At 31.1% G+C, this 27,602-nt stretch overlaps 1 protein-coding gene and 1 long non-coding RNA gene across 3 annotated transcripts; one reads left to right on the top strand and one right to left on the bottom strand.

Annotated features, from left to right (window-relative positions):
• Positions 1-3,220: 3,220 nt before the first annotated feature.
• LOC148278155 (sorting nexin-8-like) lies at positions 3,221-22,784 on the top strand. 2 transcript variants are annotated; one of them, XM_088231821.1, is made up of 9 exons: positions 3,221-3,533; positions 5,536-5,793; positions 8,956-9,226; positions 11,651-11,894; positions 15,171-15,273; positions 16,419-16,572; positions 18,745-18,961; positions 20,109-20,297; positions 20,831-22,784. In XM_088231821.1, the coding sequence occupies exons 1-9, from the start codon at positions 3,512-3,514 to the stop codon at positions 20,912-20,914; spliced, it is 1,542 nt and encodes a 513-aa protein (XP_088087947.1). In that variant the 5' UTR covers positions 3,221-3,511; the 3' UTR covers positions 20,915-22,784. The 2 variants fall into 2 exon arrangements, 1 of the variants encoding a protein (XP_088087947.1); XR_015823263.1 differs by lacking the exons at positions 15,171-15,273; positions 16,419-16,572; positions 18,745-18,961; positions 20,109-20,297; positions 20,831-22,784 and adding an exon at positions 13,701-13,885 and having other exon boundaries at positions 11,651-12,568.
• Positions 22,785-24,919: 2,135 nt separating this feature from the next.
• On the bottom strand, positions 24,920-25,621 carry LOC148278156 (uncharacterized). The gene is made up of 2 exons (XR_015823264.1): positions 25,530-25,621; positions 24,920-25,446 (listed from the first exon to the last, which is right to left on the bottom strand). It is a non-coding gene; the product is annotated as an uncharacterized LOC148278156 (long non-coding RNA).
• Between the last annotated feature and the right edge of the window lie 1,981 nt (positions 25,622-27,602).

Genomic DNA, 27,602 nt, shown 5'->3' on the forward strand with positions numbered 1-27,602 from the left:
CCTACTAGAATATTCTGATAATGTCTTATCGCGCATGCACGTGGATATATTTTGTATTGTTTAATTAATACTAACATATTCTTGATACTTGTATTTTGATTTGGAAGTTGTAAAGATGTACTTTTATCCTATTATTATTTTTAGACTGTTGTGTAAGGAATAAGAAAGCACTAAAATATTTAGATTTGCTGCGCGGTAATATTTCTTGTAAGGAAACACATAAGTACTTATTTCATATTTTGGAATTATGTAGTTGGTTTAGGAGACTTTAATTTTAACTGGTGCGTCTTGGCGCCGGCACTTTACAATAAAACTAATTGTTCTCCTATATAAAAAAAGGAGCATATTGAAATCAGAGTCACAATTAAGAGACAGTGAAACAGTTAGTTAGACCAGTGGAGAGTGTAAATCGCGCCGTTCCCCAGTGGGGGTAAGCGGAGAGGATAGAACGCCGTATTACTCTGTCTGTGCATCAGGACCTCGCTTCCTCTACTTTCTTACGCCTTATCTCCGTAGTCAACCTGTTTGTTACTGATGTTCTTTTAAATTTGTGAGTGAAATAAAGGAAAGTTTGATCAAAAGTGTTCTTCTGCATTTCGATTAACAAGACTGCCAAGTTCCAGTACAATTAAGGCGATACACGATGTATTGTCAATAAAAAACAAGGTAGGTATGGCAGTACGCGTGCGTAAGTGCGAATTGAACATACATATTATGTGCACCTACGTTGTATATATATATATATATAAATATATATAAAATACAAGATTAATAGAATTCCATTCACATGCATTAATAGAGAGCGTGGGAGTAAACCGAAAAATATATAAAATCCCATTGGAAAACAATGCGCTAGTACGCTGTATGTGCTGAGAGAAATAATTTCAATGCCGTGTAATTTTGATAAGAAGATAAACAAAACGTTTACTATGTTTACACTCATAATAAAAAATAAAAATAGCAGGTGTTCGTGAGACAATAAATATACCCACTTTTCAATTTAATTGCGATCAGAAAAATATAATCTCAATATCTTCTATAGGTAACTTTATAGGTTCGTGATATCTATAATTTTCATTAAGGTGGAGCACAGGTTCACAACCGCTCACACGAAAGTGCAACGGATGCAGCAACTTCCATATTCGCCGTGCAAGAGTTCCTGCAATATCACAAGGAAGTTGATATACTTGGACTAATTCAATGCACCTCTCCGTTTATAAAACCGGATTATTTGAAAGCAGCGTTTGAAATAATGAGATATAAATCCTTATGCACCTTTTCAGTCACAAGGTTAGTGGTTATGAACGCATTTATACAATAAACATGTATAAGTTGAATAAATTCGGACATTATATGATTATATTCCAACATAATACATTGTTATTGTCTAGATATTCAAAAGGGTGTTTTCCCACTAGAATATTTCTTAGTCTCTGGACTGGTACCTGAAGCGTAAGACTGATCACCTTACCTTCATGTAACAACAACTATCAAGATACACTGCAATTGGTGTACCATTGCAGGGCCCTATGCACCATTAGGTGCGAAAAAGGGATGATGATGATTATCTCAATAAGTACCTACGCATTTAAAAGGCAGATAGATATTATAGAGATAATTTTTAACGCTATTTTTCAATTAAAAATAATATGTTTATGTCACATAAATATACCAACATTATTGAAGACTCAAAATAATACATTGTCACCTACGCAATTAAACTCATTTATGCAGGTAGTTATAAAACTATAATATTATAAAACGAAATCGAAATTAGGTATTTATTTTAACAATAAATAAATGATAGGTACCTAGGAATGAGTAAATATTTTTATGCCGATTTGTTTTCCGTTCATCGTCTCAATTGTATCTCCAAAGAACCAGTTATTTTTAAATACTGATTTTCGAATTAAATTATTATTGTTAATAATATAGAAGTTATAACGAAAACAGTATAATGTGCAAAAACTGGGTATAAACATTTCTATGTATTACCTAGCAGCAAAAAAAATAAATAGGTAGGTAAGTAACAAAACAGTACCTGCGTACTAAATTTCGTGGAAATCTGCTGATTATGTTTGTTTGAAATAATATACCTACACTTTTCAGAAGTTTTAAACTCAGATGGCGTGAAATTGACTCCAACAGAATAATAGCATTAAATTTTGATCCATCTAAAAGGCCAAGGCGTCAAGATTGGGACGGAGAATTGTTGGAAAATGGAATGTTTTATTTTGCACAAGTTTCTTTGCTGATGAGTGGCCATTTTCAGGATAAAAGGTTTGAAAAACAAGAATTTATTTTTTATTCGTATATATGGACGCTGGAAAAAAGCTACCAAGCGACGTGTAGTAATTTCACAAAATGTTTTTTTTTTAAATGAAATAATTTCATACATACGTATTATTTTGGCTTGATTCCTACATAATTTAAATACAACTTTTAAATTCTTAATTAATAACAAAAAAAAAACTTGAATTGGCTCTTCTGTAAAGTCATCATCATCATTCCCTTTTTCGCACCTAGTGGGGCATAGGGCACTGCAATTGTAAACTAATAGCAGCATATCTTTATCATTTTTGTTACATGAAGGTAAGATGATCAGGTACCAATCCAGGGACTTTGTAATATTTTAGTGTGAGAACACCCTTTTAAATATATGTATATTTCATATTCATATCAACCATGTCGGGAATCGAACCCGAGACACCTTGCATGGTAGATAAACGCGCTGACCATTACACCACGAGGCCGACAAGTTGCTAATAAAATATGCCACTTTGTAACTTTTTCCTTTCCGGCGCCGATATCATTTGAAAATTACCTTACAGGGAAAAATTCTGCATTAAATATATGCGCGCAAAGGCTCAAATGTGATTATTAAATTATTAATGAATTCTGCGAGAAACTATTTTTATTTTTGAAATTATTTAGGTACTTAATTATAGTAAAAAAGGTTTCTTCTACGTGGTTTTTTTAATTAATGACAGCTGTATTTTTTTGGCATTTAATTTCTTTTTCAAAATGTCATGTTATGTGACAGGTAGTTTCAAGAGATAAATTAATTTAATTGAACCATACTATTTACAGGATATAAAAAAACTAAATTTAAAAAAATAAACATTTAATGAAAAACGAAGTACAAGATTGAGGCTAGTGACGTAAAATAGGTAATTCACACTTGTATTCTATTGAAAATGTCATCGCGTCATCCGTTCTCACTCACGTAGTCGAGCGCGAAGTGGCCGGGAGTGTTTTCAATTTTTATTTTCAATATTCTTTGTTTTGTTTAGTGAATAATGTGTTTAATGGTTTTTGAAAAATGTTATTTTATACATCTTTGTCTTTTTAAGTTGTGGATTTGTTGAGATACACTCAAGAGATAGTCTGGAAGTGGATGACAACTTCGATCTACGAATCGCCAACACAATGCATGACGTTGCTTCTGACATAACTCTTGTTTAAACTGTCCAATCATTCGTCTTTGCTAAGAAACTTTCACAACACAATAATGAGTACTGACATGACAGTAGGTTAGTATATTTTTAATTTGCATTTGAACTTGTTTGCAAACAAAATTAATTGATGTGTGATGAATTTTGTGTAACAATTTTATTCTTCAAACCACTTGTTGCTTACTCTTTAAATGCCAAATGGCACTGTTTGTTATTTGTACTCCAGTATATTATATTTTAGTAAAATTATTAACTGAGACATGTGAACAGTAATAATTTTTTTATCAATAAGTAAATAATAATAAACTTTTAAATTAAGACATAAGCATGTATTTGTTCTACCTACATTGAAAATGAACCATACTTTTAAATTTACTCCTGTGGAACCTCTATATTGGTCATTAATCTGTTCCTGGGGGCCTAATTGAATACGGCATTATGACAAATCTATACCTTAAAGGCAGGCTTTAGGTAGGCTCTGTGGCGCAGTTGGTTAGACGGCCAACTGTGAAACTAAAAAAAGGATAAACCGCGAGAGTCACATTGAACTAAATGTCCAGGAAACAAGATTTTGTGATTGTGCGATTTCCAAAACATACCCTTTGAACCAAATGAGATAATTTGAATATACATATATTCAATAACTTTTAATGTAAAATAATGATTATTTTGATAATAATAGTACATATTGAAATAGCGTATCTGGGACTACTGATGTTTTTTGCTTTAAAACAAAGTGAACTTCAGATTTTTATTTCATCTTAAAAAATCATTAATTCATACGACAAAATGGTTATTCACATATAAAATAGCTTATTGCAATAATTTCTGCATTTTTAACATCGGAACGGCAAGTGGACTCCCGTGTTTTATCCTCTAAGGTACAGAAATCTCGAAACAATTTTTCCCATACGAAATAACTGATATTCATTTGATCTGTTTTCAACCCCCGAAAATGGTTCATATTTCCTTCTCTAAAATGTTCCCCATCTCTGTTGTAATATGAAAAATAGATATTTAAACTTAAAACTTATGATACTAAATATTACAATTAATTGAACACCAGAATCCCAACTGCCCACGCCCACTCCAGCTGTAAGACGAGTTGGTATGTTTATTTTTGTACAGCGCATGTGAGGTGATTAAAAAAAAAATAGTCCCATTTAAAATAGAAAAGTGGGTGAAAATAGTGATAGGTGATGTCTTGTGGAATGGTGTGTGCGGATATGAAAAATTAATAGAAGCATAAAATGTTTTTTTCGGCACGGGACATCCTAAAGAGGAAACATTATTCCAAATTGTTTTAATCAATAGTATATACTTTGAGCTAGGAATTAGAAAAACAAAGATGAAAGTCTGCTAAATGCTGTTGAAGTGCGATCTCTCACACGACTGTGCGGTAAAATTATGTATAATAGGTGCATAAATGTCAAGATCCATTCATTATGTAAGGCTGAGACGAGCATTTTTACTTGCTGTTTTACCTCCCGGCTTCCAGAACCAACCAGCCTCTGGTTATGCCGGTTGGAAGAGCAGTCAGGCAGCTGAACATTATCACTTTGGAGATCGACATCTTTTACATCAGTGAAACTATGTTTAAGAGGCTATGGAGACTCTTGCTATTGGAGAGTATTATACCTTAATAATGTCAAAGCATTGCTCAAGGGTTCCTGATTTGATGCCCCAATATAACGGCTTAAATATTTTATGTTATTTTTGTAAAATAAATAAATTTAAATTTGAATTATTTATGAAATCAAAAAAAGAGTGCTGCTTTGGTTTGGATAGTAGATGTAGAGGAAATAGACAGCAAAAAAACAGCTAAAAGGATGTACGATGCGAATGTTGACTTTTGCAGAATATGAGGAAGACCGAAAGGGCATGACAAGACCAACTTCAACAAATACTTGAAGTGGAACATGTTAAAAGTCGGAACAATCATTGTGCGTACATAAGATGTATGAATGTAGAGAAAGCGAGGTCTGTATGCAAAGATAGAGTGATGTGGCATTCTTTCCTATCTGTTTGTTTGTTTAAAATAATCTAAAATATTTTTTTTAATAAATAACAATACTTTTAGGTTCTGTTCCTTCATACTATCGCGACATATTTGACATTTGTTCCCCATCTGGTACTCCGGTTTCCCGAGATGTGTTCCAGACTCTTCTGCGCCTTACTGGCCTTGAATCCTCGTACTTGGAGAGGATTTGGGAGTTGTCAGGACCTGGTAGAGGACCTGTCACCAGAACCTCCATGTACAAATGCCTGGCGCTCATTGCCTGGGCTCAACAAGGAAAAGACCCTTCCGGAAAATTATTAGACAACTTCGCTGGTCAAGGTACGGACAGAAATAATTAAATAAATATTTAATAAACTATCTTCATACTTTTCACCTTGATTATTATTATAAAAATATATATATTTTGCCTTGGAATAACAGCGGGGTCTTAAATAGGAAAATTAATTATTAAATTGCAAAAGAGATGAAGTGCATTTCAGAGAAGGAATTGTGGAAGTTCAGAAATTTATGACTCTTATGACATGTCATTGGTTCATATTTCCTTCTATGTATGTATGTATTATTATTTAATCCATCAAATCACTTTCGCGCTCTATGGTTTGATGTCATGGCTACACATTTTTCTTAAATTTTCCAGTCACTCCTACCTAGACTCTTTAGAGATGTAAATTACTTGGCTAATACAGGAGCTAACATTGTGTGTCTAAAAAAATTGACACATTTTCAAGATTTCACTACGAAATTATTTTATTTTATATATTTTGGTTGATTGTCAGAAATTCCAAATAATTTAGCATTTGAAATGGCATGTTTTTTTAGGGAATGCTTTCCTTTTTCATAAATTTTGATTATGTTTACCATAACTTTAAAAAAAAAATGGATTGTAGACCTATCGGAGCAGGTAGTGTAAGATTTTATATATGTGTGTTAAATATTCACTAACTTTTTTTTTTTTTTAAATCGCCTCGATACATGATTACCTAGTGATGCAGGTAATTAGAAAATTAAAATTTTTATCTAATTTTGATATTACAAATAAATTAAAATTTAATTTAATTACTAAATGTAAATTCGAAGATTCTTTGTAGTATTTTTGAATATATCAAATAAAAAAAAATGATGTTACTGTATTCTCTATTTTTTATTTATTTATTTTTATTTTTTATTTTCTTTTATTCAGGAAACATACAGTACAGTTACAAAGTTTAATATTTTACACAATTGGACTTAATTCTAATGGACCAGTGAAGTTTCCATATTAAAAATGTAAATATGTTAATTTTTATGTGGTTTTCCTTGTTGTTCATATCATGTTAAGCAAATTAAAACAGGTTAAAATATGATGTCACCTTTGAGCGCAGTGTAATAATATTATTTATGTAAAAAAATGTGTATTCGGGTTAATGGCTACTCCCAGATAAAAATCCCGAAAAATAAAATACAGTACAGATAGGTCCGCCTCTTATTATAGTGATTGGCGTGTTTGCCTACCATGCTTGAGGTCTCAGGTTTGATTCCCGGGGGGATGGACATGATACATTTGTTTTAAAGGTGATTTGCTGCAATCTGCAATATTTTGTCCCTGGACCGACATCTGAAATATAAGCCTGTACACTTTATATTTCTTGTTTTAAAAAAATCCAGATTTACTAAGCAATCGCCAATAATTACAAATGTAGTGCCATCTTCACCACTGGATGTGGATAGGGAAATGGTAAAGTAACATGAATATTAAAAATAACATATTATTTTACACATAAAAAGGGTTTTATATTATGATGCATTAATTTATTTTTTCTTCAAATTGTTTGGTGCTGAAAACGTAATGATTAATTCATGTAATTATATGTAATTTAGATAACCTTTATTTAGTAGGGTAACAAAACACTACACCGCCCACATTTATAATCTACACACTGTGATCATGAATTTGTGTTAAACAAACACCGCTACATATTTATTTAGCTTTATTTTGATAAATACCAATAAATCAAAGTTTATAAACATCATAATCACAGGTAAGTAAGTACCCTTAAATATTTTAAAATGATAAATATCTTATATTTTCACGGCTATTCAGATGCACAATCAGTTTTTCTGGGCTATTATGCCTCAAGTCATCCGCACTCTTTTCTGACATTTCGGATTGCATTACAGTGTCCATCATCAGGGTATGATCGGTAATATCGCGAGCAGCTTTGGCCACTTAATTCCCTATTGAACGCAAACAAAAGAATGTGTCGAAAATGTTCACTTTCGTCTACTTGACATTCCATTTTGAAGGCTTGTAATAAAATAAAATAATATATGTAATCTTGTAGGGCAGAAATTTTTTAACCAGACCAGTCTCGGAACAATGTCCTGTCCTAGGAATTGCTGTTTTCGTGTTGAAAATGGGCCGGGTCCTGGGACAGAACAATATTGTATTATCCACTCGTAAACGATACTTTAAACAGGGAACTATAATCCCTTGACCATACGCTTTGTAGCTGCAATACGTGTTAGGATATTTAATGTACAGTGCCCTTGAGATGGCTCTACACATTTACTTGAATTATAAATAATAGGACTTTGATACATATCAACAAAAATATGAATTATAGAAATGTGTTCTCACCTTAGAGTAATAATGCGTACCTAGAGTAATAATGCGTACATTCTATGACTATTAGGTATTAAGTTAGCTACAGTTCACAGCAAAACAATGGGCCGTACCGTATTTATGTTATATTTATTAATACATAAATCCCAACTTCATTGAAGAAAGTCCTGTATTGAGTTTGTTTGTTTGTCCGTCACATCTCCGAAATGGCGAGTCGTAGCGGCCTAAAATTTGGACACGTCATTTAAGATGCGATTTCAAGGTTCGAAAATTCAAGCAAAATTTTAATCGACCTCTACTCGATAAAAACTCAAACTTTATATTGATGCCTAGTGCCGCCCTGACATATTGCCCATAATCAACTGTCATTATCAACAGTAAACATACTTTAATTCACAAATTTATCCCCTAAATTGAGGAAAAATAGTATCAGAAGTAAATATGTTGATATAAGGAAAGATTTTAAGCAACATAATACACGTGTGGGAACAATAAATGCCAAAAATAAATGTAAATCATGGGAAAATATTCGGAATCAATTACCTGTGAAAACTGACTCCTTTAATACCTTTGACACTCCTACTGCTGCAACCAAACATACTGTAATTCACCATAGTCGATTTTTATTTATTATAATGTAAATATCCAAGTTATTTACAAACAAAGCCAAGCACAACTACAAAAGCATCCGATCAAACCGTTATGTTTATGTTGTCAAATAAAACAAAATGGCCACCAGACTAATATCCCTTGCGTTCTATGAAACATGGTGTTAGGGCTTCTCTCTAGGTACGCATTATTACTCTGAGGTTCTCACTGAAATTCGCACGTATCTTTTGTTTAGTTTTTTGGATATTATAATTAGTTATTTGTTTCAGAACTGCCAATACCTTCGATTTCCAACATGTCAGTTATCAGGGAAATGGTCAAAAATCAATCCAACTCTGACCCAACTAAACTAAATCTGACATACGCAGAAATGAAACAGCTAGACACAATATCAATTGACCTTGTTCCTGAAAGAATTGGAATAATTTTAAAGCATTCTGAGTATTTAGTAACTTCCCAGAGATTTAAAACAACTGTCAGAAGAAGATACAATGACTTTGTGGCCTTACATGAGCTTCTGTTAGCCAGGTTTCCTTACAGGTGAAGGCATTTTCTGTACTTTTCATTGCGGTAATTTTGAAAATGTAATATTCGTACATAAATCATAGAATTAAGAATAGTCCAGAAACCGCATACGCACATTAAACAAAAGGCGAGTAAACTACTCATAAATAAGTAGATTTACGTTTTGACCCATTAGTTTATTTGTAGATGTCACTCAGTACGCAACTCCTGATTTGAATTCAACTATGCCGTGTTGTGTCCTTTTAAAGTGTAGAAATACTGCTAGGATCTTAAAGAAAAAGGATGCAATCACATTTCATGTGTAATTAGCAAATGAATGTGTATGTAACAAATGCATTACTTAAAAATCTAATTATTTTTCCATCTTTCAGATTGTCGAAGAAACAAAATGAACGTTAGTGTTGCCAGGGTAGTAAATTTTTTTACCTTACTTTGCTCATCTAATGAGAGAACTAATGAAAATTGGATCTCGGATTAAACAACTCTATCGTGGACATTTGACTGACATTATCTTTTAAACATCAAATATTATTTAACATGATATAAAAATATCAGTTTTATGTAAAATAAAAATTGTTTTATATTTTAAGTTTAAAGTTCATTAATTCAATTACTCTTATTAAATGACCCTTTACTTATCTGCTCTGTTGTGTCAATCAATATTTCCTTTTGCATATTTGTGTTATAATTATATTTTTTCCCATCGTGCAATATTACCCGACGGCATCACGAATGCGTGCGGCGAAAGTGAGACATAGTGGGGGAATTATTGGACATAGTCCGATGTATTCAAATATGATTCTACGCTCCTTCTGGACCATTCTTAATTCTATGACATAAATGTAGACCAAGATATATGATGGAAAAACATAAACATTTCAGGACATACAATTAAAGTTGAGTCCATTGCAAGTGAAGTGAACCAACTGATATTTTAACTGTGAAGTAAACTCGTTGCTTATATTACATCTCTGTAATCAGGTTCAAAACATACATGTTAATAAAAAATATCAAAACAGTATGGAAAAAATAATAGGCAAAAATTTCAAAGTTAAAATTTTTAATACAAAAGTTTAAACATTTTGTCAGTTGGTTTGCTTCACTTGCAATGGACTCAGTTGTTGTTTAAAAGTGTTGATTCTTTTCATTTTTATTGTTATTATTGTATTGCTTATGTATTTATTTTATTTATTTTATTAATTTATAACATAATTTTTTAATGCCATGCAATTTACGCAAAGTTTCTAGAGAATAATTAATTTTAAAAATCTAACATCTGTAACTCGCCCGCTGTGGACAAGCGGTCCAGTTATAATTGATTTGATTTGTGTCTATTTAAGTGTTACTAGTAAACTGTTATCACTCCGAAAATATAAATAATAACAAATGTAATTTTACATGTCGCTAGCCCGAAGCAGCCGTGAGATACGCTCGATATTTCCGATTTTGAGATACACATGCAGCTATGTTATTAAATTAAATATATGAATGTTTTCAAATAATAAAATATTGAAGTTTTATTATTATTATTATTCCATGTCCGCTCTCTAGTTGGAGCATATGGTGTCCACAAAGATCCTCCAAGCATCTATGTCAGCTGCCAGCTCCTGTGCATCCTCCCAAGTCGGGTTCGTGTCCCGTTGTTCTGACACAAACTGCCGACAAATAGTCAGCAGTGGACGTCCCGGACGTCGAGAACCTGATGCCTTGTAAAGTAGGCAAGCGTGGTTAAGGCTCTCAGGAGGCATCCGCAGTACATGGCCAAGCCAACTGTATCGCCTCCACTTGATGACAGTTGTCACCGTTTGCTGCGTCCGTTCCTTTATTACTTCATTCCTAACAAAGTCAAACAAATTATTGTTCAATATATTGAAGTTAGTTAGTTAAAATATGTGAAAGTATAGCATTCATAATCTTCTTCAAATAATTTAATTCGGTCTGACCCTTTGGACACTTCAAGGTCCAATTATCTCAGAATATGTTCTTCAGAGATATCTCACTGTTGCTTTGGGCTAGCGATGTCTTTAATTTAATCAGCTCTCATGTAAACTATATATTTTCAACATGATACTCTCGACCTGTTTATTATATATTGACAATAATGAATATACATAATTTTATTTATAACCATAATTCCCTTATCCCTACGTAACACTGGATTGGTAGATCAATCGCAGGGAATATAAGCCTAATACTTTTGTTATCTAATCACAACACACTAACCACTACATCATGAGTCAGACTGATCTTCATTTGATTTCTCATTTCAGGGTTTTTACCTGAAAGTAACTATAACACTCGTTTACAATTCTGGTTTTATTTCACCGAACCACATTCTTTTTTTTACCCGGATGCAGAAAAAAGTTTTCTATTTTATGATTTAATCTTCTTAACAGAGATACCATTTTTGCGATTTTAAAATTGTGATAAATATTCTAGATTGATTCCTCGCCTACCTCCTAAGAAGATAATAGTCTCCGAAGACGCCCACTTTCTCGAAGCCAGGAGAAAAGGTCTGTTGAGGTGGATGTCCCTGATAGCTCGGCACCCTGTGGTCTCTCGGGATGCTCTGGTCTCCTACTTCCTAAGGGACCAGGGTCATGATGTCCAGCACAAGATCAGAGAACTGTTCCGGCGAGCACCCGATGAGTTCACCACGAGCGAGCTGGCTTCCAGAGCTAAGGTACTGTTTTCTATTATTTTACTTGCTTAAAATTATCAGAATATAATTTTAGTTTCTTGAAAGTCCTTTCTCGTTTTATTGATGTAGGTATGTTTTAGAATTTTGTTTCATATTTCTTTTGAATTTTTACACAACAATTGATGTGAAAGTATTTTTTTTTTTATATAGAAGTTGCTTTATTGCTTGTAATATGTAATAGGTTTATATTTCAAAAGTGGATTTTTCTGCAATTAAATTTCTTTAAATTTATCTAAACTGTTGGGATCAGGAGGGATATACTAATGTGGGCCAATCAGGAACTTCTCAGCATTTGCTCATGTGGAGAGGTAACCACTTAAAACTCTTGAAACCACTTAAAACTTTGATTAGTTAATTTTAGTGAAGTTAAAGAGCTGAAACCTTTATTGTTGTGAAGAGATTCATCTGACTGAATCACAGTGTGTAAAGTGGCCACTTAAACCAGCCAATGACAGGTCATACGCTTTGTAGATGCCTAGACTTCTATATAACCTTCTCTAAAATGTTCTTCATCTCTGTTGTAATATGTTAACAATTAATTTTTCTAAATCCATTTCATATATTTTTATCGGTGTTCCTAGTATGTGATATCTCCCTATTCTTGAGATTGGTCTACCTTAAACAAATCTTGAGATTGGTCTACCTTAAACAAAAAAGTAGTATTTATTTGAAAGTAATGTAGTCATGTTCTCACTGCTTTTCTAATTTGACATAAATTTTACATTTGCAGTCTGCTTGGAATAATATTTATTGAGGTGTTTTTAGTAAGTAAAGTTTTAATGATTCGCAGTTGTTAATTTAAATATAGATTCTTAACAATATGCTGTTTACCATACAAATTATGTTCGTTTTATGCTTACAGTACAAATTCTAAGTAGTATGAATTATAAAATATCTTATATTATTCATGTTTTCAATATGTTCAGAGAAAATACTTAAACATTTAAACTTTTCATTTGAATGAGGAACTTCATCCTTAGGGGAAAAGGATACAAAAAAATGATGGCAAAGTTTCTTAAAATGTACAAAAAAACTTTTTTAATAAAAATTAAACTTCTTTGAACGACGTCACTAGTTCATATGAATCAACCAATGAAAAAAAAGTTAAGGATTTCCAGTTTACTTACTGTCAACGGACTAATCGGTAAAACTGACCGAGAAGAAGTGAAATAGAACTTGAGACGTTACACCGCAGAGTTATTTCAGAAATACAAAACTTTAAAAAATCATAGCGCTGATAGTACGATACATAAAAATAAAAAGTTTTTTTCCTCAGCAAAAGTCTATTAACAAATAAAAAAAACACTTAACTTCCTTACAATTTTAAACAATTTTTTTAAGTGCTTAAAGTATGCACTAAATAGAGCATATAAATATTTTTTCAGACTTTTTTTTAATATTTCAAACATGCGTCCTGTTAGTTTCACGGCGAGTGAATCCAAAATGAATTTTCTAGCCACCAACATCATCCTACGGTGTAACATTAATTTAAAATGAACTTTGGCATTTATTTTGGATTTTGTAAGCACTGAAATGGTTTGTAACAGAACTGTCACATGATGCTATAAAGGGTTAATGATTTATTTATTTATTTGACAATTGTTTCTCTTTCAAAAAAATATATGTTCCAACTCCACAAGAAAGTTGTCCTATATTAAGTTGGAACAAAATAAATGTAAAATAGGTGTGAAGGTTTTCACGGTCACTGTTATCAATATTATGTATCTTTTTTGGGTGATACCGTGTATGTTGGATTTGATCCAACATACACGGTATCACCCAAAAAAGATACATAATATTAAAAATAAATGTACAACTTATTATTGCAATTTAAATATCAACCTAACCAAATATTTCATTTTGAATCTATTTTCAACTCGTTAGAAATTACAACGCCAGATAAAAATAAATCATTAAAATATGTATTTAATTCATTTGATTGAATAAAATTACAAAACAACATTACAAAAAAAGAGAGAGAAGAATATTAATGTTCCAGCATAAATATATTTGATATTGGGTTTATGTGATATAAAATTATTTATATTAACAAAGTTAATAATATTGATTGCAATAATATTTTCTACATTATCAATTTGTATAATTAATTCATTTACATTTATTATACATTATTCTTATTTATAAAAGATTTTACGTTATAAACCCACCAAGCCACCTCTTTTGATGGAGTAAAATCCATGTTAAAGGTTTCAAGGTGAAGGGCGCTCGAACTGTAAATTTTAATAAAACAAGTTGCGTATGAGATATCAAATTTTTATTTTATTTTAAAGAGTATTTGATTACATTATGAGTGAAATATGATATCAGCCACAGTTTCGCTGGACGGTGCGTGTCTGAGAGGTCCAATTTTCAATAACTTGACTACATAAATCAGGCTTGAAATCATTGATGACATTATTTATATTGTCTTTTAAGACATCAAACGTCTGCAGCTTATTTGCATAGATAAGTGATTTAACGTAGCCTCACAAGAAAAAATCTAATGGCCTTAAATCACATGATCTCGGTGGCCAGTTGATATTACCGAAACGCAACATAACCATGCCATCGAATTTGTCATGCAGAAAAATCATTGTAGCCGGGGGTTTGGTATGTATTACCCTGTTGTTGAAACCAAACATGTTGAGATCCATATCTTCCAATACAGTCTACCAAAAATTGGTGGTTACCGATCTATACTTCTCGCCATTGACAGTTATGGCGGTGCCTGTTTATTTTGGTAAAAGTACGGGCTAATGACTCCGTTGGACCAAAGTCACTTTTTTTGGATGGATCTCATGTTAATTTGACAAATGTGACAATTTTGCCTGTTTACATAGCCATTCATCCAAAAATGAGCCTTGTCACTGAAGTTGATTTTTCCGTCCGTTACATACCTCGAACTGAGCACTCATTTTGATAGTAAAGTTAAATGGATTGTACGCGTTGCTCAACACTGTAACTTCCATGATTATTTGTCCAGCATAATTTATTAAAATTTCCCAATTTATAGCTCTGCTGTAACTTTACCAACATGGCCGTTATACACTGTCAAAGTTTGAGCCCCTCTATCGGAAAACCCTATACTCATAAACTTTTAATTTAGTATCTACTTCCTTTTTTTACCATTCCTAAAAATAGAACTACAAAAAATTCTATAAGTAATTCAATTTTATATGGTAGGAAATCATATGAATTGGATCAAATTGAATTCACTTCACTAATATTAAATGGTGATTTTGTTTTTATTTTCAAAAGGAACTTGTGCCTTCTGAGACGAGTACAGAATTTTCATCAAGCAGAGAGCAAATTAGGGTCATCTGTCTCGGAGTATCGAAGCTGAAACAAATATTTGACTTGGGTAAGTGATATACATCATATTTCAGGAAATAAGTAAGAATTGACTACTATTAAACATTAATATTCTTTTCACTTGGGTGTTAAAATTGCTAAAAAATCATTAATATAAGTTGAATGTTGAAAAAGATACCAGAACAGAGAATTGGATTGTGATTTTTATTTGAAATTCTCACTTCAGCAACAGCATATTATCTTCTTAAGAGGATATGCGGTGATAAGAGCGGCTTGATGAATAGGTATTTGAATATAGTTTTTCTGTCACTCTTTTGCAAATGCCTCCTCAAATACTGTGCGAAAAAGACGATTGCACTTCCGACTGATTATGCGTACCCAAAATTGACAAAATCGAGGTCTCGTATTTCTGTTTTCCGCATCTCAAAACTAAACTGATTTTTTTTTAAGACAGCATCAGAAGGAAATTTTCTGTCAGTATGTTTTGCTTGCAAAAATAGTTATAATATTTGTTTACCATACGTCCGAAGGCGGCAGATAAGACTAGGCGCTTTTATAGTTTTTTTGGATCGTCCTAGTTCCTATAAAGGTACACGTCAATGGTAGATATCTGTAGTGTGTAAAAAAATCATCACTATAGTGCCATAATAGGGAAATATCACTTTTTTTTTTTCATTATAAAAATAATAAAGGTCCGTGAAAAATACTGTGCAGTAAAAAAAATTTTTTGGGTCTTTACTAGTATCATAAAAAATGTTTTTGGATTTCTAATTTTCAATTCCCACAAAAAGGGCCACACCCCTAATGCGTCACGATTCATGTTTATTTGTTCCTGATCATTCAAATTTGTTTAGAACATTGTTACGAATCTTGATGTCACAACTATCTCGCGTTTTTCTAGTGACGTATTTAAAAAAAAAATATTTTAAAAATTTATGTATGATAACATTTCTTCACAGTATCCATATTGGTTTTGAAAATACAATTGATTATTCTTAATTCATTTCATATATGTTTATCGGTATTCATAGTATGTGATATTTCCCTATTTAGGGAGAAAATACAGGAATATGTTTGTATGAAGGAAAGTCAGACCGCGCGTCCTCTTCATCGATAATATTTTTTTATTTCTAAGTCCGAAAAACTGATACCAGAACTTGTCAGGAAATACTTAAAATAAAAATTGAATACCAGGTGCTGCGAGAGATGAAGCATACGCTGCAGATATGAAGGACCTCGGTGCCCAGTTGTCCGCGCTGGGAAATGAGCCCTTGCCTCACTCCGAGTGGGCCACGGGAGGAAACATGGTGTGGCAGAGAATTAAGCGAGGTTTTAGCAACATTGCCAAGTAAGTAATAATAATGAACCTTAGAAAAAAAATATTATCCATTGGTAGTGTTAACATAAAAAAACTTTTAAAAAATTACCATAATGCTGAAGAAGATTATAAAACTTATATAGTGTGTTTGAATGTTTATTAAGCCTATGTTTATGTCTTAGTGCCTGTCAGTGAACCGAGTAATCATACAAATTTGGTATGTATTAGTCATCACACTAGAATATTTTATTTGAAAATGTTCAGTCAAGCTCACCCAAGACATGATTTGTTAAAGATTTGAATGGATTGTTCATATATTTTTTATTAACCTTCAAAATGATAAATTTGTTTTCAATATCCGCCATCTCTACATGTAATGAAGAAGTTCAATGCTATGTGAAATTGGATATAAAAAATGTTTTATTACACGCGGTAAAAGTTAGAACATTTAATTGTTCAGTGAAGTTTCTCAAAAATGTAAAGAAAAAATGAATAAAAATGAGCAACTTTAAAATGTCACAAGTTTATTTTATTTTATATTTGCACCACAACAGGCCAGGAGGCCCAATTACAGTGGTGAATTACATCACAGAACACCCAGGCTTGAGAAAAATCACATTTTAATTTTTGTGTTCTCACCAGGAATCGAACCCGGAACCTTCCGTGCGTGAGTCAAGCGTCTTGACCACTACACCACAGAGGCCGCCAAGTTCATGTGAACAATCAATTAAATAATTTTGTTGTGTTGTGATAGATTTGCGGTTATCGAGTAGCCATTTTTTTCAACGTTTAGTGTATTTTCACAGCTACGGGATTCTATTTTCAAATGGCAGCACAACTCACCGATGACAACTCGTGATGTCACGGGGGGAACAATTTCAAAATTATAAAAAATCACAGCGACGTTCAAACAATACATTAAATTGATTTTTTTTGGCTTATTTTCATAGTCTATTTAAATATAATTAAAAAAAAACCACTGAACTTGCTCATTAAAAAAAAAAACAGTTTTGTATAAAAAAATATATAATATGCGGAATTAAATTCATAAAAGAATGTTTGCACATTTCATGACAAAAATGACATGTTTTAGGTAAGAATTCGGGAATGAAAAACTACTAACATACTTATTCTTTGTCAATAACAGATCATAATTACAATAATTGAGTCAATTGCTGGTGAAGTTAACCTACTGACATTTTAAAGGTGAAGTAAAATCATTACATATATGACATTTCTGTAATCAATATAATTTAGAAACCTTTTTAACAGGTTTTCCAAATATATTTTTTTAAAAGAGTGTGACACATTTCTGGTCATGCGGTTACAAGAGTAGATCCCAGCAGAATGCTCGTACGAGGTTTTCCTGTAATTTGAATGATTTAATACCAAAACAGGTACGGCTTTTGCTTAGAGGAATTCCTCTTTTGTGGCCCCAGAGTGTTCAATGTCCTGGATGAACATATAAAGTTCTCCAAAACGAAAGCCATTTTCAGAAAGAGTGTACAAGTTTGGATTTTGTCTAAGGGAAGAGACCATTGCAGGAGACTGCTGCGAGATATTGCATAGATTTATATACTATTAAGTGTGTTGTCCAGATGTTTATTGAAATATATGTTTATGTAATAATTTTTATTTTTGCTATTATTTAATAATGCACATGCTTTCACTTTCCATTATGTTGTATCCCAACTCAACACAGGGCTCTTTGCCTCATAGAGTTTGGGATACGTTATTATGGTTTTTTTGTAATATATATGTATTTGTTTGAATAAATAAAATAAACAAAAACGATAATTCAAAATATATATTTTTAATTATTTATTTACTTATTCATATAAAGATACATATTAAAAACATATAATAACGTATTCCTAACTCTATGAGGCCAAGAGCCCTGTGTTGAGTTGGGATACAACATAATAGTAAGTGGAAGCATGCATATTATTAAAGAATACTACAAATAAAAATTCTTACATAAACATCTGGACAGCATACTCAATAATACAATATATAAAATCTGTGAAATGTCTCGCAGCAGTCTCCTGCAATATATAAACAGTTCGGCAAAAATTTCATAGAGTTAAAACTTTGAATACAAAAGTTTTACCATTTTGTCAGTTGGTTCACTTTACCTCCTGCAGTGGGCTCAATTAGAATCCTCCAAAAGAAAACATTCTAAGAGTGAAATATAATTTCTAGCGAGTTTTCTTCTCTATCCACCCGATCAGCGCGCCACTCGGCCATATTCGAGGAGCGAGTGACCTCGGCTCTGTGCGGGATCCTGGATGTCCTGGGCGCACACCAGGATATGTGTGAGCGGCTGGAGAGAGGCGTTGTCAGTGACCACCATACGGCCCTTAATAAGATGCTGGCCCTCAAGAAAAGGAGGATAAAGGGAGTCATCAGAGGAAACGATGTTAGTAATCAATCTATGTGGATGTTTTGAGTATGTATAAATGTTTCCAGACCAGAGTAACACACAAGAGTTACTGTTCCTATGTAGTCAAAACGAGAGAGAAATACAATTTTGCTAAGATTAGAGGGGGATAATTGTATGGGATATTGGTGGACTTATGAAATGAAGGCATGACCTGCTAAGGGGTCTGTATTAGACTTATAACCCTCGTAGCGTTATGAAATACGGAAGTAAGGGCTTAAAAACTGTTATTTCCTGGTTTCAATGTTGATAAATTCTCTATGGGGTTAAATCCAGTATTTGTCTGCAATGATTTGGACATACTTAAAATAAAATTAGAAATATATTTTTGAAATTTGTCCAACTCTAAAGAATTTTTAATAAACATTTATAAAATCCAAAAATGGTCCAGTGTTCCTTAAAATGATGTAAAAATTCTTTAAAATATAAAATGAGCTAGTTTAAATTTGTATTTTTTTTCAAGTTAAGCCTGTTTCAAAATAAGAAAATAAATGAATTCTTGTGTCAAAAATGGAATGTTTGTGCATATTTTCATGAGAATCCATAGCCTTAACCCTTTTCTTGACAAAATATCCTATAGGATACATAATATGATCTTATTTTTTCTCATGAACTAAAACACGAGTACAACAGTATTTGGTTAGAACTAGTTAACTATATTTTTTATTCTTGACTGCATTATCACAATTTATAAAAACTTTGATTAAAACTAAAATAAATATTATTTCTGCTTGTGATTCTAAAGCCTTTTCAACCATCAAATATGTATTTAAAATATATATATATTTCTGCCAATATAAGGGTTAAAAAGTGTCACCACTGTCTTATTTGCGACTTGTATACAGTATTTGTAGATGCCTGTAAAATCTATGCGAAAAAATGGTATAAAACGAGGACATGTTCTAAATTTTGAAATCTGACAGAGTCAAAATCTAATCAATCTCTTCTACCAGAGATAATGTAGAACTATCTTCTACAATTATTTTTTAATGGACTAAAAAGGTTAGCAGTATTTTTTAAAATATGTAGTAAAATATTAAAACTTACGCTTTGCAACTTCATTTATGTATTTACACATATTTTTAATGTTTTGGAAATGATTATTTATTAACTTCATTATAAATAGGCGGAATCTGTGGATAACTTGGAGCAGCGAATGTTGGAACAGGAGGCAGCTATATCATCTTTAGAGTCTCGTCACGCCTACAGCCTGCACTGTGCCCAGCTGGAGACTCAGCTGGTTCACCTTCACCTCACAGATCTGGCGGCCGTATTCAATGCTCTCGCGGCCGTCAACTTTCAAGCTCATACTGAGGTACCGACTTTTGATTATATCGGTTTTGAAGAGTTACAATATTACTAAAGCTTTGAAAATACTTGTAAGAGATGTAGATATTAAGTTTGCGACATTATAATATCTTACAGGTTCTACCTGCAATTCTACGTAGTCTCTCTTAGAGTACACAGCTTTTGCTAAGAGCTCTGACTACAGTTAATACTACCTAAATATTTCAATTTTGGGGCCATTTTCTTGTAGTCGTAAATATGTTTTTAGTTGTAAGTATGATACACAAAAACTGACTGCACTGGAGTTAATTAAGAAACACTCTTCACTCAAATTAAGTTACTGAAACTTCAATTTTAAAGTAAGATTTATTTGCCACTTATACCTTAAAGGATTTAAATTGTGAGTCGACTCTTTTTGTATTGGACTTTTAGCAATGGTGTTGATTAAAAATAAAAGAAATCTGGCATATTGTAAAATTGATACATATTTTGTGTTTATAATTAATTTGACAGTTAACAATTAGGTTAAATTTGTAATTTATTTCAATATGTACTCCACAGATGGCAGATATTTGGCGACAAATTCAACCAACAGTAAGCAAGTTTTTACCGGAACAAACCGATTCTAGCAATGGAAATACATAAAGACTGCAGATTTAATTATAAAGAAGTATTGCAGAATTAACCATATTCAATAAAAAAAAAAATTCACAATTATGTAACAGATCATTTTGAAGGAATAAACATACAAGATTAATTTAAGGATTTTACCTACTGAAATTGATTGAATCTGTTAACAACATTATTTGTTGTGATCAATTTTCAATAGTGGTAAATTGCGAGACAATAAAAAAAAACTATTTTATTTAAGAGTATCTAAGTATGTATGTACCCTAATTTATATTCATAGCTTCAGAAAATAATCTTATTCGTTTCCATCACATAATTACATTTTTTGATTGTTTTAATATTTATAGTATAAATAAACCAGTACATTAACTATTTGCATCTTGTTTTTCTTCAGGAACATGAATTGTTTGGTAAAAAAAAACATTACAAATAAGTAAACGGTTCTTTGAGTGTTCATTGTAAGAAATTATATGTATATTAAACATGTTTATAGTTATAATTAGTTACCATTTGAACTTGTAAAAAAGTATTACAAGCAATATGTGCCTATGAAAATTATTGTGAATTGTGTAATATGATCATCATATTTTTCCATTAGCATAATACGGAAGAATTTTATTTACATTCCAAATTTTGTGATATTAAAATGTTATTAGGAATCTTTTGATTCAGTAACATCTCTTAGATCTAACTTTTCAGCTTAAAAAGCAGCAATATCTCATTTTAAAAGTACCATTAATTTATATTAGGTTGATAAATTACACATACATAATCATAATAATGATAATTTTACGCATAATTTATCTGATGATTATTTTTAGCCGATAAACATGCATACGATAAACATGCATACGTACAATATATTTTTATAAAGGACTGAGCACTTTAAAGACATTTCAAAAGTAACAATAATTGACTCATAATTTAGAATTACATTTTTTTAAATGATTTGATCATTGTTTTCTGTATTCATTAATAGTGTCATATTTTTATAGATAGATCTAATAATGTAATTTTCCGAATAAATAAAATAAAATTAAAAATTATGTATTAAATTGTGGCTATTTTTGATAGCTTTGTATATTCTTTGCATATTTTGAGTTTTTCTACTGACATTTCTTGGTGAAACTGTATTTTAATTATAAATAATAAAAATACGTATATAGTTTTATTCCACTTTTATTTATAAAGTCTGACGATGTCGGTCACGATGAAACCCGGTCACTGGTAAAAATTTATAAATAAAAGTAGAATAAAACTATATACGTATTTTTATAATTATAATTAATATTTTTTGCATTAAGATTAAGTACTTTGAAATGCAATAAAATATAATAAGATTGAAAATAATTATATTCAAATTTGTAATAAAAAATATCAAATATATATTATTTTAATAAAAGTTTTGACCATGAATGTATAATGCATAATATTTTGTTGTTGATTTTCTAGTTTTAAATGACATTCCCATAAAATACATAAGTAAATGGTGTATTATTTATGACATAAATATAACATAGTTTTATTTACATATTGTTATTATGTCAATTTCAATTTGATTAATATATGTATTCAAAATTATTTTATTATTTATAGCATCCTTTAGTTGCTTTAATTGTTTTTTTTTAATTGACGAGATCGATCTGTTATTCGAATTTTATTAAGTTATGTAAAAATAAGGATCTGCTTGGAGTTTCTTTTTAAAGTATACATTATAATAGATAATTAAAATATAATGCTCATGTCGCAGTAAACATACAAAAATACATAAATAGATGAAGCTGCTAAATGAAATATTCTTATTGTAAGGTATAGTTTCTAAATGTTTCATGCGTTTTTATAAAGATTTAAATGTTTTGATTTCAGTCAGCAATTTTATTATCTATAAATGACCAATATAACTATTTATACAAATCTTACAAATGATTTTAATAAATGACAGTATTTTTGAAAACTTGTTTTTATTTTATTATTGAATCAGTGAATTGAAAAAATGTTAAGATAAAATCTTGTGTGAATTATTTTCTGAGAAAATTTGTCCTTTGTCGCAAAATCAATTAATAAAATATTTTTATTCTATGTCAATAGGAATAATTTAATTGAAAGTTCTTTTTTATTCATAAATATTTGCATTCTTACAATTTACTCAAATACAGTGGAACCCTTATATTTCTCAACCCCCATATTTGCAATATTTGATAATAATTACATTTTGGTCACAACTTTGTTCCCCTATATTTGTTGGTATTTTTCGTATTCGTCGTCTTTTCCACCGCCGGCACTGAGGCTGCAACCCCATGATCAGAATTGTAATTAATATTGGCTGTATTGTTTCACAATGAGGAAGTTCAGAGGTTAATAGACTATTAAACTATGTTTTTTTTTCTCCAGTGAGTTGTTCTAATTGGTGGGTTAGCTTCCCAGAAACCGGAAATCTATCACAACACTCGATCATTGGTTGATTTAGAACTTGTGACATAATTTTAAAAAGTTAATTTTTTCATACATTTTAGAGAAATTTCGCCGTACAATTCAGTGCTCTAATTTTTACCGTGTGTAGCACTGAATTTCCTTATTGAAACTTATACTATCAATATAGCATTTTTCGTTCTTAACATTAACCTTCCTCTTCCGCTTCTACCACTAAGTATATCTATTTAGTATAATAAAATCAAAGTTTAAACATTTTTTAAAAATTTGTGTACCATTTTTAGGAGTTAAAAACAGATTAAATTAATTTCAGCTATTTCTTATGGGAAAAACAGTTTCTGTATTCATCATTAATTACAAATATAGAGGTTCCGATGTTCTCCAGTTTTTGGGGTGCTTTCAATAGTCATTGATAACTGTGGAAGAAAATGTGAATCAAATTGTGGTAGAGTGGAATTAGAATTTCACACCTCTGATTCGTGAGTCTGCGACACTACACAGGACCCCAACTCGGCTTATTGTAATTCTTTTACTCCTATAAATTACGCAGACAGGGTATAAATGCAAGATTCTTAACACATATATTATGTAATGCATATAATTTTCCTACGACACGAGTATTATACCTTAAGTCTTCTCTCTTATAAATGTGATCCCACGAGATTCCTCGATAATTCCACGAGACTACAACCCGACAGAAAATTAAAATAGCAAATGTGTTAGTTGAAAGATAAATTATAAAATTTAAGTGTAGAAAAGAAAAAGAAAATATTTAAATCAGAAATGTGAGAAGTATATTAACATAGGTCATCATTAGTCCCCTATCTGCATCGAGTGGTGCATAGGGCATTACATTGATAAACCAATTGCAGTGTATTTTGATCATCTGTTACATGAATGAAAGGTGATCAGTCTTACACTCAGATGTCAGTCCAGAACAATTGAATATTATACATATTTCTAGTTCACCCAGCCACAACAGATTCCATAGGTTAGTTGATTCAAAATTGATGAAAATTAAGAGCAATAGTTTAAAAGAGCTAGAAATAAATAATAGTAAATGAATGACTTCTATATTCTACTGTTGTAATATATTTATATTGATAACTCCAAAGGCGGTTGAATCCAGTTCATGTCTATAAAAATTTGGACAAACTCAAAATATTGTTGATAAACCAAATGGTCCCAAGAAGAAGTATGAAAATAGAAAACTATTTTCAGGCTTTGCCTAATATGTAGATAAAATAATTCAGTCAGAATCTCACCAACATTAATAAAGGTTTCATCTCTTTAATTTCACAAAGATTGACATATGGAACAATTTCAGGAATATAGATGTTCAAACATAAGCAGAATGGTGAATGTTACAATGTGTAAAGTGGTCACTTAAACCAACCAATGACAGGTCATAAGCCCTTTAAATGAGACTTCTACATTTTCTTCTATATATAATTGATCTCATTTGTAATATATTAATATAAACAATAGTGTTTGATAATACCCCATAACATTTATTATCAGCACAATAACAAGGAATTGTTTTCAGTGCCACTCGAAATTCGGAAACTTCATAAGAAAAGAAACACCAAGAACGACTAAAAGGTTTTAATTTTTTAAATGAATATTAAGTTAACAATTTGAGAAATAAATCCAACCTTACTACTGACATCAGTGGAAAGTAATTATTATATAATACATATGATAAAACTATAAATCTACCAGCACCTCTTTTTGCCCTGAGTTGCATGTGTCAATATCCACGTATTGTGGGGTTTCTCTATCATTTGCATTGCATTATGCCGGGGGTGCGCTTTACACATAACATACAGACGCTCTTTTCTGGTAACCAAAAAACAGTCTCTACACCTTCGACGTAGGCGTCCTCTTACCTTCATACCGCAGGTCTGGATGACGAGAGGTAGTACAGGTTGAAGTAAAACATCGTTTCGACAAATTGTGCTTGATATTGTGGTCATAGCTGTGTTCAGGACGCCAAATGATCTCTTCGATGTATTGCTCACACAAGACGGCGAAGTTTTAGGCAAAATAATTAAAGAATTAAATGATAGTTTGGGTATTTGGACGGTTAGACTTCTAAATAAGGCCTGCATTGTGAGCTGAAAATAAACACAATACATAAATTTATTGAAAAAAATACAGACTAAGAAATATTGAATATAAATAGAAAAATGTTAGTTACCGTTAGTTTTCACTATATTCAGAATTATAATTGACAATTTTTATTTAGCAGTTCATATCACTTAACATAACCTCGAAATGCAATGCAGAGATAATGTAGAACTATTACTAGTTCAGATCTGCCACTTAGTACTACGGCGCCGTAACAACTAATTGACGTTTAGGTATAATAACACATTCCTATTGGTCAAATTTTGTATTTGCGCTATTTCACGTTGGCGCTTATATCCATCGAAAAAAAAATCCGCGGGAAATTCAAAACTTTCCCTAAAAGTTTTTACAGCTCATAGCTTGATCATGAGTAATAGTTAAAAATCAGAAGTATTCACTTTTTTTCCAAATTGTTACTTTTACCACGGATTTTTAATTATTACTACTGATCAAACTACAAGTTTATATTATGAAGGAATTAAAGCTTCTCTATCATTAATGATTCTGCATTTCGAAAATAATTAGTTTTGGGAATTGATTGCCAACCCATAAAATTTAATAAAAAATCTTAGTTTCCTTTTTTGTGATTTAAAAGTGAATTCACCACATTTAACAACAAACTTTTATAAAGCAAACTTGCCCTAACACTGATCATTAATGGTAAAGAGGCTTTGAAGACAGAGGAGATGAAAAAAAAGACACTTTATATGGAACATGATTTTTTTAATAATTTAGTTTACGTTGTTAACTTTGATTCAGTGTTAAGTTGGATAAAAAAACGCCAACATGGAACACATAATTAAACATGACAATTTTTATTTTAAGTTCTGGAAAGAAAAACATGCCAATTGAACGCTTCAATACATATATGGATATATTTAAGTTGATATAATACAGATTTATGCAACAAAAAAAGATAACATTGGAATACAATACTTTCTGAAGAGCTAAACTTATTTGAATTCTATATATATATATACTTATATAACATGTTTATAGTTTTAATGTATATATTTTAGTCTTTATTCAGAATAAAACATTACATTTAAATTAAATTTGATACAACTTTAAAACGCATAAAAGAAAAATAATGTGTCGTGGTTCAGATTAGGGCTTCCAACCCTGCAGCTGATTTTCAATCTAGGTTTTTGCAGAATGAAAAAAATTCAATCCAGTGAAATCCTCGTATTAGCGGGATCCTGCATGTTTAAATGCATAGCTTAAAGTTCCATTTACAGGAGTACAATATAAAAGATATGAAAATATTGTCTAATAAACAGCATCAACCACAAAAGACAATATTCTGGGACAATACAATAATTCCACTTGGATCCTGGGAAAGAACAGTGTTGTATTGTTCACTTGTAAACGGTTGTTATATTTTTGTATTTAGTGTATTGTATTATCGAGACATAATCGCAAAAATATTGTAACCAATAAAAACAATATTTTTAAGGAGAACACTAGACTTATTCCTATCAATGAACAAGGAATACACTTTGAGAATCAATCTCTGGACTATTTATTTTATTGATACCATAATGATATCTTGTTAAAAGATATATGACTGTTGACAGATGTGGATAAAAATCCATATCAACCAATACCGTGGGATCTTGCTCCAAGTGGGATCAGAAAATCACTAGGGATCCTAGTATAACGGAATGTGCACATACTCCCAGTTCAGAATACATCAACTTTATATAATACAAAAAATTTCAAAATAATTAGCCCCTTTTCACATCAAAATTTCTTTCTGGAAGTTATGATTACAGAAAAATTTAAAAATGCTAGAATAGCTCTTATCTCAGAATATAATTGCAACAGCTTAATGCTACTTATTAAAATAATATCTACTTATTGCACATTAAAAGCAAAAATGTCATATTTTGTGTACTGAACAAATAAAGTGAAGTCCATATTTAAAAGAAATACTGTATGTTAGCTAAAAAAAGACATAACATATTTAATTTGCAATAATGATGTGAACAATAAAGGTCCATATTTAAAAGAAATACTGTATTTTAGCTATACAAATACATAACATATTCATTTTGCAACAATAAATAAATAAATAGGTCAATAAGAATTGTTTATTTAAAAATATGTGATAAAAACCATCTGTATTTATATGCAAGAGTAA

This window comes from Micrasema longulum, unplaced genomic scaffold (assembly GCF_059751315.1).
Source record: "Micrasema longulum isolate JH-2025_06_02 unplaced genomic scaffold, ASM5975131v1 h1tg000922l, whole genome shotgun sequence".
NCBI classification, from domain to species: Eukaryota; Metazoa; Arthropoda; class Insecta; order Trichoptera; family Brachycentridae; genus Micrasema; species Micrasema longulum.